General features: G+C 40.4%; 1 protein-coding gene across 1 annotated transcript; it reads left to right on the forward strand.

Moving 5' to 3' along the window:
• Window positions 1-736: 736 nt before the first annotated feature.
• On the forward strand, window positions 737-15,446 carry slc8a2a (solute carrier family 8 member 2a). The gene is made up of 11 exons (XM_052046240.1): window positions 737-1,151; window positions 1,451-1,588; window positions 1,865-2,092; window positions 2,171-2,449; window positions 3,993-4,433; window positions 4,781-5,142; window positions 8,664-8,767; window positions 10,785-10,897; window positions 12,632-12,731; window positions 13,867-14,136; window positions 14,218-15,446. The coding sequence occupies exons 1-11, from the start codon at window positions 807-809 to the stop codon at window positions 14,592-14,594; spliced, it is 2,757 nt and encodes a 918-aa protein (XP_051902200.1). The 5' UTR covers window positions 737-806; the 3' UTR covers window positions 14,595-15,446.
• The last annotated feature ends 547 nt before the right edge of the window (window positions 15,447-15,993 follow it).

Consider the following 15,993-nt stretch of genomic DNA (forward strand, 5'->3'; position numbering starts at 1 on the left):
GCATGCTTTTTATTTTTTTTTTGCGTTCTTAAAGATGGAAAAATTATGGGTGGATGTTCAAGCACACCAGTGACCCACATATTGAAGTCTAACATTGAAAAGTAAACTTTCCCTTGTCTGTCGGTCCAAATTTAGTAAATTTTAGTAACTGCTGACCCTGAAAGGGTTAATACTAAGTTGCACGGTTGCACTGCATTCACGATAAAGAATTGAGGAAGCTGAACTCATTTTTTGGGGGGGGCTGCTTTGCTGCGTCGGACATAGGGTGTCTTTAGTATTTGCAGGGTGCAATGAACTCTCAAGACTGTCCATTGTCCGAAAACTTGGTCTCAGCTAACCCTAATCCTGGGTATAATGACTAAAAACACACAGCCCTAAAATACCCAAGAATAACTATGAGCAAGCTTTTAATGATTATGAAGAGCCCCGATCCAGCCCCTGTTCTAAATGATATTGAACATTTGGGAACGGAGCTGAAAGATTCGACCAGGTCTTTTGAACCTGATTTATTTTGTTATGCCAGCGGTCAATGTAGGTTTCTCTTTCTGGAATAGGATGTCTGCATTAGAATGAGCAAGTTGATTTTGCAATGCATTGATATATTCTATACTGACACCCCAAAAAAACCCAGGACTGTTTTTATCCCCCATTCATGAATTGTTTTGCCCCAGTTCAGCATTTTTCAAATGCTAAAAATGTGTTATCTTCATGAATTAAAATTATTTTTTTCTCAGATTCACTTGTTTCTTTCTGGTTTTCCAACAAAGTCTTCTGACCCAGCGACTCCTCAGTGACCCGTTTGAGATATGGGACCAATACGATTCCGGATTTCAACAGTCCCCGTTACCCTTCTCCTGGTTCTTCTCCTTTCCAATCCTTCCACCGCCTTCAGACCGCCGGTTGTTGAACGACCATCAGGCCCTCATCAGCCCCAGCCCTCGAACGTCACAGGAGCCGACAAGAGGACTTGTTCCGGCAATGTAGTGTGTAAACCTGGCATACTGTTGCCAGTGTGGTTGCCACTCAACCCTCCTCAAGGGGAGAGGGCAGGAAGAGCCGTCATCTACTTCCTCTGCCTCATGTACATTTTCCTGGGAGTGTCCATCATTGCGGACCGCTTTATGGCATCGATCGAAGTCATTACCTCTCAGGTATGGCTCACTTTGAAGAATCATCTTTTTTTAATTTTTTTTTAATCTTGCTCTTGAATTCATACTTAATGTATATTCACAAAATGGTTCTTTTAATTCATCACAATGGTAAACAGCACAAAGTATTTTAACACCAAAAAAAATATTCTGAACAGAGATAAGATGTTTTGCGCTTAGTAGCTCCAGAGGCATAATTTGACGCATTTTCATGTGGCATAGGGTGCTATTACGATGCCATTGCTTGACATCTAAGAGAATGAAAACAATACTTTGACATCTTTTCAAACACCTGTTTTTAGGTGAAGGAGATAACCATCACCAAACCTGATGGAGAGACAACAGTAACCACAGTACGAATCTGGAATGAGACTGTCTCCAACCTTACACTCATGGCTCTGGGCTCTTCTGCTCCCGAAATCTTGCTTTCTGTCATTGAGGTAACCAACATATTTTTAAGAAAAAAAACAAAAAATCATGATGTGAGAATAAAGCATACTCATTTTATAAATGCTTCAACAAAGAAAATTTGCCCCCCCCATTTAGTACAATAGGACAGCCCTATTACCACTTTCAACAACTCAAAATGAGGCAGTGATCGCAAATGTTGTGGTTCTTCATGATAAATACTGTTGCATAGTTTCCCCACTTTATTAAAATCATGATGAACAGAAGGAAATTTATTCAAATTAATGTTGTTGTTTTTAACTTAACAGGTGTGCGGGCATAACTTTGATGCGGGGGAGCTCGGCCCAGGCACCATTGTTGGAAGCGCTGCCTTCAATATGTTTGTGATTATCGGCATATGTGTGTGGGTGATCCCTGATGGAGAGTCTCGCAAGATTAAACACCTGCGAGTGTTTTTTATCACCTCTTTCTGGAGTATCTTCGCCTACATTTGGCTCTATCTCATACTAGCCGTCATATCTCCTGGGATCGTAGAGGTGAGTTTCTTACACTCTGTTTGATGGCATTTTGTTAAGTGTGCAAATCATTAAAATGGACACGGTCTGCATTCCTAGGTGTGGGAAGCCATGGTGACCCTGCTTTACTTTCCGGTGTGTGTGTTATTGGCTTGGATCGCTGACCGGCGCTTGCTCTTCTACAAATATCTTTCTAAACGTTACCGTGCTGACAAAAGACATGGTATCGTGGTGGAAATGGAAGGCGACATTACACCCAAAGACCATGATATTATCATGGACGGAAAGAACGCAGATGGCATTTCCTACCCTAGAAACTCCTCAAGTGTGACAGTGTCTGTCCAAACATCGAGTGAGATGGACCAGAACCAAGATGAGGTAAGGAAAACATTTACCTTGCCATTACAAGACGTTTGGTCAAAGGACAGAAGATTGAAGTGCTGTCGGGGTGTTTTTTTCCACTTAGCTGAGATTTACACCTGCAAGTGCCCAATTGGAGATTCAGTTTTAATGCCTGTTTCTATTTTTTGACTGTCTATTTAAATACAGTCAAACCTCGGTTTTCGAACGTCTCTGTTCTCAACCAAATCGGTTTTCGACCAAAAATTTTGAGTTTTTTTTATGCCTCGGGTGACGACTGATTTTCGGTTCTCAAACAAACTGAGCGCACTTGAATGCGTCACTTGACTCCTCTCGCCTTCCTTACACGAGGAAGTGACGCTTCCTCAGGTAGACGAGGAAGTGACACTTCCTCGTTTAGCGTTACATGGTGAACAGACGTGTTAAATTAAGATTTTTAAAGAGCGTGTCTCGGTTTTCAAACAAATCGGTTTTCGAACAGCCTTCTGGAACGGATTATGGTCGAAAACCGAGGTATGACTGTATACTATCCTGTGACAATTATCAAAAATATCCCTGTTTACGCAGATGCTCAAATTGCACGTTTTAACTTTGTGCAGTGACCACACCAAAGAAAACAATAATAAATTCATTCATTCATTTTCCGATCCGCTTATCCTCACAAGGGTCACGGGGGGTGCTGGAGCCTATCCGAGCTGTCTTCGGGCAGTAGGGCGGGGGACACCCTAAACTGTTTGCCAGCCTATCGCAGGGCACCCAGAGACTAACAACCATCCACGTTCACACCCACAGCTAGGGATAATTTAGAGTGTTCAATCAGCCTGCCATGCGTGTTTTTGGAATGTGGGAGGAAACCGGAGTACCCGTAAAAAAAACACACGCAGGCCCGTGGAGAACATGCAAACTTCACACAGGAAGGCCGGAGCTGGAATTGAACCCGGCACCTCTGCATGCACTGTTTTAGAATGCTTGCAGTGCTTGTCCATCGAATTTCATGAGTGTGGAGGAGATACCGGGAGACAGGCGAGTACACCCACCCAGAGAGATTGAGCGCAGTAGTCACTTTAAAGTGTTGCCATTGTTGTTTCCTGGATCTAGTAATAAAAATAAGATCAATAGGGTGGCCCTGTGGTCGACTGATTAGTGTATCGGCCTCACAGTGCAGAGGTGCAGAGTTTGATTCCGGCTCCAGCCTTCCTGTGTGGAGTTTGCATGCTCTCCCCGTGGCAACGTGGGTTTTCTCCAAGTACTGCAATTTCCTCCCACATTCCAAAAACATGCATGCCAGGTGAATGGAACACTGTAAGCTTTCCCGAGGTGTGATTGTGAGCGCGAATATTTGGATGTCTCTGTGTGTGCCCTGCGATTGGCTAGCAACTAGTTCAGGGTGTATCCTGCCTACTGCCTGAATACAGCTGGGATAGGCTACAGCACGCCCCGTGACCCTTGTGAGGATGAAGCGGATCAGAAAATGGATGGATGCATGGATGGATGGATGTAGTTGATTGATAGTTCATTGGTAATGTTGATTATAAACTATATCATTTCCCTTCATTGATAGGTGGTCCGTAAGCTAAAAGACCTGAGGGATAAACACCCGGAGAAAAACCTAGACCAGCTTATCGAAATGGCCAACTACTCCACTTTGGTTCATCGGAAGAAGAGTCGAGCGTTTTACCGTGTCCAGGCAACTCGCTTGTTGATAGGTGCTGGAAACCTACTAAGGAAACATGCTGCTGAATACTCACGCCGCACAGCTGCGGCAGGTCAGGGGGATGACAAACGTATCTGCTCTCACATTTGTTTTGAAAGTGCCCAGTATCTGTGCACAGAGAACTGTGGTACTTTGAGCCTCTGGGTGATCCTTGATGGGGGCACAGCCCAGAACACCTTTTATGTGGACTACCGTACGGAAAACGGTTCTGCCAACGCTGGGGCTGATTATGAATTTAACGAAGGAACCCTGATATTTAAGCCAGGAGAAACGCGGAAAGAGATCAAGGTGAGCAAAGAGAAAAAAAACGTCAGTGTTTTGTTAATACTTAGCCCACTGTAAATTGTTCAATTTTTTTGGTGTACAAATTTGTATGTGCAATAAGATCACATGTGCCAAAAATTAGTATATTTCTTAGATGTTGCGATATGTTTCCACTTTCCTCATTTGAGTTCACTGTGACAGCAGCCTGATGGTTTTGTAAACAACTTGGCACACCTACCGTATCATAAACGGTTTGAGGCTGATGGGCTAAATCGTGATCGTTTACAGCCAAACACTGGTCGACGACATGAACCAAAGAATGTTTTGTATCATTTAAAAAAAAGTAAGATTGAAAAAATTTCATTCCTCAGGTGAACATTTTGGATGATGACATCTTTGAAGAGGACGAACATTTCTTTGTCCGTCTTCAAAATCTGAGGTTAGAGGAGGGTGGTGGTGAAGGGACAGGATGTTCACCAAAGGGCAGACTAGTGGAGCCGCTGGTTGCCACTGTCACTATTTTGGATGATGACCATGCTGGCATCTTCACCTTTGGTCAGGGGGTTTTGCGGGTGAGTGAGAGCACAGGCACACTGACGGTGACAGTGGTGAGGAACTCAGGCTCCAGGGGTACCGTTTCTGTACCATATCATACAGAGGACGGCAGTGCCAAAGCTGGAGTGGACTACGAGCAGGCCAAGGGTGAGCTGGAATTTACCAATGAACAGACCAGGTGAGGTAAAGACAGTAACTTGAGGCAATGGCTGGAAGGAAATGAAGAGTGTGTGTGATGTTTTTTTCTGTCTCCAACTGATGTTGGCTCACGAGCTCAGTTCGGATTTATCACAAATGTATTGGATGGGGTTGAAGGTCAGTGTCTTTGCAAGCCAATCAAGTTCTTCCACACCAAAATCAACCAACATGTCTTGAGATATCAAACCTTGTTTGATAACAGAAAACAGATAGCCCCTAACTGTTTTTTCAAATTTGGAAGCACGGAGTTGTCCAAAATGCATTGCGTGAATTTGTCAAGAATTAGGAAAGAACTTTGGAATCCCACACAGTTCATGATGGATTGAATTAGTTGAAAAGAGTTGTGTCTCAAAACGTTTGTTCATACAGTGCGCTTCATAATCGTCCCCAAAATCTTTAGGCCAATTCAGAATGTTTGTAAACAATAGACGCCAAATCTGAATAAATCCAGCAAATGTGCTATTTAATCGGAGCAACAGAAAAGCTCAAGCGATCATTATTTTTGATAATTAAAAAAAAAAAAATAGACCATCTACCATAACCCAAAAGATGAGCTAATCAAACAGCATTAGTAAGCAAAAGAACCTTTGGTAGGCAGTGCTCATTTGTAAATTGTGATAGTATGCTAGCCCTTAGGCCAGGGGTGTCAAACTCATTTCACATTGTGGGCCACATACGGAATCGGTAGATGTCAAGTGGGCCGAACCATTAACGTTATACCGTACTGTGCGATGAATCACCAAAATATCATCTCTTTCCTTTGCTTTGGTTTCAAGAAGCATTGATGGGCGCTTTCATATCATTTGCAGTGTTGGGTCTATCTCGGCGACAGACTGAGACTGCTGTTTTCTTCCCCGATCAAAACAATGTTGTCTTCTACTGTGATCAAAAGTGTGTCTCCTAGCGGATAATCCACAAATTGTATTTTATTTAAAATATTCATTCTGTCTTTAATGCATTTTTGTTCACTTTTAAATTATCCCGCGGGCCAGATCGAACCTCCTTGGGGGCCGGTTACGGCCCGCTGGCCGTATGTTTAACACCACTGCCTTAGGCTACATATCTATGATGACGAAGGTTAAGACCCTTCATTTATTTCAGTCTCCGTAATTAACCATTTCATGCAAATAATAAGCAACATCAGAAGTGTTTTTATTTGTATTTAGGCATGAAAAAAATGGCAGTGGATGGCAACGCACATAAGGGTCCATTGTAGTGGTTGATGCACAACTGTGACATTAAGTGTAATTAATAGAAGAAAACAACACTTCAAAAGCTGTCCACTCTTGTCACCGCTGTCCCTTTTGGATTATTGTAACTGCACGATAACATGTTTCATTCTATGTGGAGTTTGTTTTATCCTTTTTTAAATTGATGTTTCTTTATGTTGCGAGCACGAAAGCAATCACTTTTTCAACTGGGTAACAGAGTGTGGCTCACACTGGTGTAGGGTTGGTTGTGAATGTTTAATGGTAGATTGAACGGGCTGACAGCCACGCGTCTGGCAAGCTGCCCCAGGGCAGCTGTGGCTACAGAACATAGTTTCCCCACCACTAAAGCATGAACGTGTGTGAGCATGACTAATGAATCCACTGTAGACAGTGTTCAGTGTCTAAGAAAGCACCATATAAAACTGATGCATTATTATTATTATTATTATTATTAATATTGATTTCAAAATGCTGCCCTCGCGTTTCCTTGTGTACAACACATATGCATCTTTTCTGAATTGCTGATATGGTCATTCCACTTTTCTTGTGACGGTGCATAAACACTGCATGTTTAACAAAAAAAAAAACATTCTAAACGTAGCTTACCATTTTAAATGTTTCTTACCGGAGTTCTACCTTGTCGCCAGACTACATAAAAGTTTATTTTCATGCTCACTTTGGATTTCCCGCCTTTGTTGTATGTTCACATTGCTCGGGCTTCTTATTCTCTGTTTGTAAATTATTTCCTAGCATTACTGCGCCACTTCCTTTCGAAGCAGTTTACCCTAATTTTAGCTTTTTTTTTTTGACTGACACTTAATACATTCAAACTACATTGATAGATAGACAAGAAGGCTAGCCAATCAGAGACACATTCATTTGTGAATATGTGACTCTCTGCACTGCCATGCAAGTGGAAAATCTTTCATTTACCTAATTTTCTAAATCACTCTGCCTTGGTCGAATCACTTGTTGACTCGTGTTGCTGTCAGAGAATTCTTTGGCTTTTGCCACCCGGAAGAACCTACAATATGGTTTGGACATTAATTGTTGTTCCGAGCAGCGCTACATCAAAATTACACTATTATCCTCCTGACTACCAGTAGTTCAAATTTGTCCTCTGTAGAGGACATTTGTGAACCTAAATATCTCCCACCCAGTGCATCCAATCGCATTAACTCCCTTTGTTACTCTAAAGAGGACATTCAGTGCTTTCAGTGCAATGATACCAAATTTGTAGGGGTTAGAAAAAGTAAGAAAATGGCTTCCCTTAGTGCAAGCACTTTTTATGGGAAGAGGAAAAGTAATACTTTTCATCAAACACATTTTGTCTTGAAATGATGTTGGCATTTTATTATTAAGACTCTTATGAACACATTGAGTTGTTTTAAGTGTATTTGAGCCTAGTATTCAAGTGTTTAAAAAATGTAGTGGAATTTCAAAAAAATCTTTTGGAGTAGTCCAATTAGTTCAGATAGATTGGAGAATTTCAAAATAAATGTGATTGGACAACATTTTTTTTCTTGATAGTCAGGAGGATATGAAGATAATGTGGTACAACTCAAATATATGGTATGTGTGCATGTGCATGTGCATGTTAAAAAAAGTCTCATCAGGTGAGGCAGTGGAGCTTTGTCTGATAAAGACTACAGTATTACGGTACTTTTATTTTGTACAAAATTGTGGGGAAAAAATGTCATCATGCATTTTCAGTTGTTTGACTCTCCGCATTTTACTTTACCCCTTATCACTTTCAACACGGGGAAATGTAGCCTTCCTCAGTGACTCTCCATTACTTCAGTATTTGATGGGTATCAAGTTGTGAGGTAATCCTGTAATGCTGCCTGCAGTGTGGGAATCTGCAATTACGCCGTTTAAATTTTCCGATTAAATTTACAGGTTATGTAAACTGCTTTTGCATGCATCCTATTTAGGACTTTGGGCCTTTTGTGGAGTATGCAGTTATATCACCGGCCAATCAATGAACTATATCAGCAACTTGAAATGCATAGTGACTAATAGCCTGACAAGTTTGATTTTTGCTTGGCAAAATGATGCAGTATTAATTTGTATCTTCATATGCTGTAGTTTTCCGCCCATCTGAAATGAATTTATGGTCCATTGGGATATAAATTTTGGTCAGGTCTTTGAGTTAAATGGACAAATGTAAATGTTTGTGTTGTTTAGCGATTGTACAAGCATGTCACATTTCACTTGGTTTCCCATTCATATTTTGTGAGACTAAAGTAATTTTGTTTTGTTTTTTTGTTTTTGTCTTGCATGCCTCCAGCCAAACCTTAAAAGTTCACATTATAAATGTGGAAGAGTATGAAAAACAGGAAAACTTCTTTATTGTGCTCAAAGAGCCGAAATGGCTAAAGCGAGGACACTCTGGTAAGTAAACTTTTTCAAATAACAAATGTCTGTATGATTACACGAACCTGGTTAACTTTCTGTTAAAGCATTTGGGATTTTTTTTCTTTGTGTGTGAAAATGATGTCTCGCATGTTATTTTATGCCTGCACTCAGTAGAGATAAAATCGTATGAAAATTTCACTTTATAATTTTCAGTATTATCATGCTACAGTATTACTAAATGAATTTGCAACACATAGTGTACAATGAAAATATTAATTCAGGAACCGTCTGCATGAATCTGACATATGCTTTAAACCGCAACAGAGAAAGTGATTTTTCGTAAATGCAAGACACATGCAAGACATGCAGACACACATTACCACAGACAGTTATTTAATTGATAGTGGAAAGATTACAGCGTTTAAAAAGATGAAATGAATTGTTAAATAGCCTTCAATATTTGTCGTAAAATATAATAATTCATATTTTTTTCAATTCAACTATATTTGATCGGCCTCACAGTGCAGAGCTTCAGGGTTCGATTCCGGCTCCAGCCTTCCTGTGTGGAGTTTGCATGTTCTCCCCATGTTTATTGTGTTTTATCCGCGTACTCCATTTTCTGCCACATTCCAAAAACATGCATGGCAGGCTGATTGAACACTCCAAATTGTCCCTAGGTGTGAGTGTGAGCATGGATGGTTGTTCATCTGTGCGCCCTGTGGTTGGCTGGCAACCGGTTCAGGGTGTCCCCCCCCCCCCCCCCCCGCCTACTGCCCGAAGACAGCTGGGATAGACTCCAGGACCCCCTGCCACCCTTGTGAGGATAAAGTGGATCGGAACATGAATGAATGAATGAATTCCATAAACAGACACGGTCGGTTAATTGAATGCTTATATCGTCCGCAGAGGTGAATGATTGTTTGTCTGTACCCTGCAATTGGTTGGCGACCAATTCAGGTACCTCTTGCCCATAGGTCGCTAAAATAGACTCGAGCACACGTGCGATCCTAGTGAGGATAAAGCGGTACAGAGAATGGATTGATGCATATATAGTATAGTATTTGACAAATAGTTATACTGTATACATGAACATCAACAAGAAATTCCATTCAAAATTATTTTCCATCAGGCTACGATGTACAAAGCATATTACTGTAATTTGTGCACTGAATTGACTATTTTTTCACTGACAATATTCAGAAAGCTCAAACTTATTCATTCACGTTAGCTTTTTACAGTACCGTGTTAGAAATTTCGCAACTGTTACTATAATTAGCAGCTATTTATTAAAAAATAAAATTACCAAAAAAAGTACGGACAACAACTCTAGCCAGTCTAACCATTACCTCTGATACAGTGGTCATTGGAAACACGTAACATTGCCATTCTAACAAGGGAATGGGACTCCATTCATTGAATCATGATCTGTGTTTTTACAGCATTACTGCTGAATCAGGGTAAGACACAGTTTGTTGGTTGGGTTAAAGGGTGCGGTGTTGAGCATTTCAAACACAATTTTTTTTGTTTTCTGTGAACATATATGGATGATGGTATTCCTATTTTACATGCAGCAAAATGGATTGGCTAATCCGAAGGCCATACGTTTTAATATGGATCCATCCACATCCGTAGATGTTTCTTATTAGCGATATTTGACACCAGTCGGCCAAAGAAGCTGAGGTTGAATGTCTACTCTATTCAGTGAGTTTGAAAACCTAGTTTTAATTCCCTCAGCTCCATAAATAAAGCTGAAACTATTTAGCCAAAACTAATGCTGAAAATGCTGTCAAATAATGCTTTGGTAATGCATTTCTGATTGCTTTTTCGGATTTATGGTGTGGAGGCAGGAATGGCTCTGGGCTAAATGGGGTCTGAAAAAATAATTTTATAATATCAAATAAAAGGCTGGAGGGTCTTAACTTGGGCTAGATAGAATTACAGTACTGTACTTATTTTGCTGAATTTTTTTAAGCGTGTGTGTGTATGTGTGTGTGGCACTGCATATGGTAATGGCGGCGTGGCAGTAAAGGAATTTCGGTTTCATCCTTGACAGGTCACCCCACCACTGAGGAGGAAGAAGCTCGGCGGACCTCTGAGATGGGCAAGCCCATTCTAGGAGAGCACAGCACGATAGAGATCATCATAGAAGAGTCCTGTGAGTTTAAGGTGTGTGGGTGGCTGAATACTATATGTATACTGTAATAATATATCCTTCTAGACCAGTGGTTCTCAATTATTTTCTGTCATGCCCACCCTAGGAAGAGGAAAACATCTCGCGCCCCCCCCCCCCCCGCCTCCCTTCGCACGACTATAAATAGTATCATTTGTCTATAAAATTGTAAAAGAACACCTTTGCATAACACTGTATCCTTATTAATGTATAAGAGAATAAAAAAGAAAGAGATACAGACCAACTTTCAACAAAGAATAGCTTTAGTAACTGGAACAGAAAAGATTTAAAGTGCATCTGAAATTTATAAATTACATTAAATTCTTGATTTAACGATAAATATTTTTTGACTGACCATGTCAAACCATACGAATACTGAAACATAATTCCATAAAATCAATAACTAATAATGCATTCAAACTAATCACCAACATTAACTCAGGAGAGCAATATTAAAAAAAACTTTAACCAGTAAAACAAAAATATATAAAAGTATTTGTGCTTTTTTTTTGTAAAGAATGTTACATTAGCACAGCTTAGTTTGTTTTGACATGTATTTTTGTAGTTTAATAAGATGGGATGGATGTTTATACATCCCAGTGTGTGTAATTGTAGAGCATGCGTAGGCTGCTGAAAAAAAAATTCAGACCAAAGTACTTCACCCTGCAATAAAGGTGGGACACAAAATTCTATCTGTCAGTTATTCATCGGAAAGTCCAGTTCATCAATTCTAACAAAGACTCGACCAATGGTTAACTGCAAGTCTAAACATAATCAAGTTGGTGTGATTTGATTCACTAACAATGTGACACCCTTTCACACATCAGACTCCCAATGGCGTGATTGACCAGGTACAATTTCAGTGTTGATGTGTCTCGTTTCTTATCGCACACATTTGGATATACAGAAAATACTGTATATCCATTCATGCCTTTTCTTATTAATGCATGACATGGATCTGAAGATGCACTCAGACTAACCCAGGGGTGTCAGGAACAGGATATATGTTGTACTGGTCAGTCCATGTTTGACAACATGTGTTTAGGAACACTGTAAAGTACAAGTCCTATTAGTATTGCTAATTAGTTAACTCGCAAACAAGAAAAGGGCATCTCATTCTCAATTGTGATCATTTATCGTGGGTTTAAAAAAAAAAAAAATTTTGAAGACTTTTGACCCATAAATCAAACCAAAAGCCATTTGAATAGATCGAAACTTTATTACACGTATAGCTTAAAGATCCTGTTGGGACACTTTTGTCCCGTGGGTCTTATGTTCGACACCCCTGAACAGTTTCACATTGTTTCTGTGTGCCAAGCATGTTCTGTTTTGCCTTATCTTTAAAAACTGCACAGAGCAGGAAACACTATTTAGAGACAAAATATCATGACTACCAAATAAGTGTCACATCATGGTGGCGCAGCGAATCCCAAACACTCATTCGGACAGCGTTGGCAGCGATGACCTATCTACATTATGCATGACATTTGACTCATTGTTACAGACAACAGTGTTGCATAATCTCTGTGTAAAAGAGGCGGGTATCTTTTTGCCTCATAATTAGTTTCTAAATTTATGTAACAGTAAATCATTGTTGTTTACATACAGACTTATCAATATATATATATTTTTCCGGTTCTGAAACAAATACAGATTTTAATTTTAAAAAAAGTTTTTAATGTCTGAACAATCATTATCTTCATCCTAATGTGGCCTATTTCATCTGGCAGACTACTGTGGATAAACTCCTTAAGGATACAAACATGGCGGCTGTGATTGGCTCACGTTCATGGAAGGAGCAGTTCATTGAAGCTGTCACAGTCAGTGCAGGTCAGTGGCTATCAGTGTCATGTCCATCCATCCATCCATTCATCCATCATTTCTTTTCCACTAAACCTGGGGGCAAGTCGCGGGGGCAGCAGCTGAAGCAGAGAAATCTAGACGTCCCTCTCCTCAACCACATTGTCCAACTTTTCCGGGGGTGGGGGTTGATGCTTTCGCATTCCCAGACCAACCGTGAAACTCGCTCGTCAAAGCCTTGTCCCAGTGGGGTGTGCCTGCAACGTCTCGCCAGGGGTGTTTCAGTTGCGGCATCCTAACATGATGCTCAAGCCACTTCATCTGGTTCCGTTCAATGCGTAGGAGTAGCGGCTGAACTTTGAGCTTCTCCTGGATGACTGAACTTCTGCCCTTATCGCGAGTGCTGTATTTACATCGGATGCGAAATGAACTGTCGCCTCACGTGCATCGAGCGAGTTTGATCGCTGGTGTTCATTTGTGCATTCATTCGCCAGAATTGGCATTACAGCAGGAGTGTCAAACTCATTTTTGTCGTGGGCCACATTATAATGACCGTTTCCCATGGATGGCCGTGATGAATGAAGCTGTATAACAAAGTCAAGAATAACATTTTATTCAATTATTGTTTGAGTAAATGTAATGAGGGGTTTGGTAACAAGAAAATGCTCATGTCACTGATTTATTACATACGGAAATTTGAAATTTTGGTACAGATTTTAGCAATAATCTGAGAAGTTGACATGTTTGATATGCTTTCGTGGGCAACGTAAAATTATGTGGTGGGCCAGATCTGTCCCCGGGCCTTGAGTTTGATACCTGTTTGCTTGTCTAGTCCCCCCCACGCAGATCATAAACCATCTTGGTGGGATGGGAAAATGTCCGTTTCTCCATATGTTTTGTCATGTTTCGGCCCGTTTTCCTTTGCCAGTTGGATTTTTGCTTTGGATTGTTTTCTGTTTTCCATTCAATTTTAGGTTAAAGTTTTGAGTTTGACAAATGTGTTCTGAGGAAAAGTTGTAGGCCGATACATACCAGCTTGTGTCATGCTTACTCGGGCACACAACCCCATAAGAACCTGCCCTTCATGTTGAAAAGCTGCCCGCTTCTCAAATTGTGTTGCATAGGATGCTGACGTGCATTTCTTTCCCGCTTTTTTTTTTAACAGGTGATATTGATGATGACAGCCAAGATCAGCCAATGCCGAACTGCTTTGACTATTTCATGCACATTTTGTGCATTTTTTGGAAGATCCTTTTTGCGTGTATACCGCCAACTGAGTATTGGAATGGGTGGGCCTGTTTTATAGTGTCAATATCACTCATCGGTTTCTTAACAGCCATTATTGGAGACCTCGCGTCCCATTTCGGCTGCACAGTTGGCCTGAGAGACACTGTCACTGCAGTGGTATTTGTAGCCTTAGGGACTTCGCTTCCTGGTAAATATGGCATCTATATATTTTCAGCATTACATTGAATATTCAGCGGATGTAATCCTGAGGTTTTTTTTAAATCCACAGATACATTTGCCAGCAAGGTGGCTGCCACCCAGGACCAATATGCAGACGCATCAGTGGGAAATGTGACCGGAAGCAATGCTGTGAACGTGTTCTTAGGTATCGGTGTAGCCTGGTCTGTGGCTGCTATTTATTGGGAAGTCAAAGGGAAGGTTTTTCGTGTCGATGTTGGCTCACTGGCCTTCTCGGTCACACTCTTTACCATTTTTGCCTTCCTCACAATGGGAGTGTTAATGATCCGCCGAAGGCCCTCAATAGGTGGTGAACTGGGAGGCCCTCGGATTCCCAGAATCCTGACATCACTGATTCTCTTTGGACTTTGGTTCCTTTACATTCTCTTCTCAAGTTTGGAGGCCTACTGCCATATAAAAGGCTTCTGAGAAGGCATTGTTGGGAACACTAATTGCACAAAGATATACAGTATTCCTTTGGAAAGAACTAATTACTAATTAATTTTGAGAAGACCCATCATCACTTCCGGCATGGCATAAAAAAAACACTTGATCATTACAGGAATTCATTGTATTATTATGTACTGAGTATACAGTGTTAATCAAACAAAGAACAAATGGTTCATGTTTTTTGTCTAAATTAATTTTATGCTGGCTTGAGGCTGTGTAACTCATAAACTGTATTAGAAGTTCATTTTCCCCCCCTTATTGGGGTTCTTCAATGAAATAGCTTGCTCTTGAATGAAATGGCTTACATTTTTTAAAATTATTTTAAAATAATGGATCGTACCACCACTCTGCCTTTCAATTTCCTTGATTTTATTTTGTCCACACACCTCTGTATTTGATTGTTCTCATTAACAACAATGAAATGATAGATTTACCCTGTTCACGTGTAAAACAGACTGTCAAAAATAACCGAACTGTACAATTGGATTTATATTCTTGTCATAAACAACAGTTTAAAAGATAAACTGTTGGCATGGGGTATGTGTTTCTCTAAGCAGCACTGGCCATTGTTTGCTTGACCAAATGAATCCACTGTGACAACAAAGTAATGCATACATGTTGACAAGACTGGACATTATTTCTATTTTAAGCTACACAATGACAAATCTATATTTCAATGGTCAGTCAGTTTGAATGTTCTAAATAAATTTTGAAAAGAATTATCTGTTTTGGGGGGGCTGGGGATTGTAATTTTATGTACTGTATCTGTAAATTATTGTAAATGTTCTAAATAGATGACTACAATATAATTTATTTATGTGAGAATTATAATTGTAATTGTGACGTGTGTTTTTCTATCCACTGAGTCCAGCAGAAGGCTAACTGCAGGATGTAGCATCGTGTCACGTTCCAAATATAATGGCATTATTTATTTATTTTTACCGAATGCTGGCATCCATCCATCCATTTTCTCAGTAGCTTATCCTCACAAGGGTCGCACGCGGCGCGTGCTGGAGCCTATCCCAGCTGTCTTCGGGCAGTTAGCGGGGTACATCTGAACTGGTTGCCAGCCAAAAGCAGGGCACACAAAGACAAACAACTATCTGTGCTCACACATCGAGGGACAATATAATTACTACTACAGTATTTAAATCCATCCATCCATAATCTGAAACCGTTTATCCTCACGAGTCCCAGTGAATAATAAAAACCCTTTGACAATTACAAGGAGAATATCAACAGCTATAATTTACACAACAAGGGACTGTTTCAAAAGTTTGTGAATGGATTATTAATATTTTCGTGGAGGTGTCTAACCTCCACTTCCTGAATGATGCACATACTGTAGCACATACAAAGTACAGGTGCACAGTAAGAA

The sequence above is a fragment of the Hippocampus zosterae genome, chromosome 16 (assembly GCF_025434085.1).
Source record: "Hippocampus zosterae strain Florida chromosome 16, ASM2543408v3, whole genome shotgun sequence".
NCBI classification, from domain to species: Eukaryota; Metazoa; Chordata; class Actinopteri; order Syngnathiformes; family Syngnathidae; genus Hippocampus; species Hippocampus zosterae.

Coding starts and splice junctions, on each gene's coding strand:
- slc8a2a (XM_052046240.1), top strand. CDS start 807: ATGGGACCAATACGATTCCGGATTTCAACAGTCCCCGTTACCCTTCTC. Junction 1,589..1,864: donor TCTTGCTTTCTGTCATTGAG/GTAACCAACATA, acceptor TTAACTTAACAG/GTGTGCGGGCATAACTTTGA. Junction 2,093..2,170: donor TATCTCCTGGGATCGTAGAG/GTGAGTTTCTTA, acceptor CTGCATTCCTAG/GTGTGGGAAGCCATGGTGAC.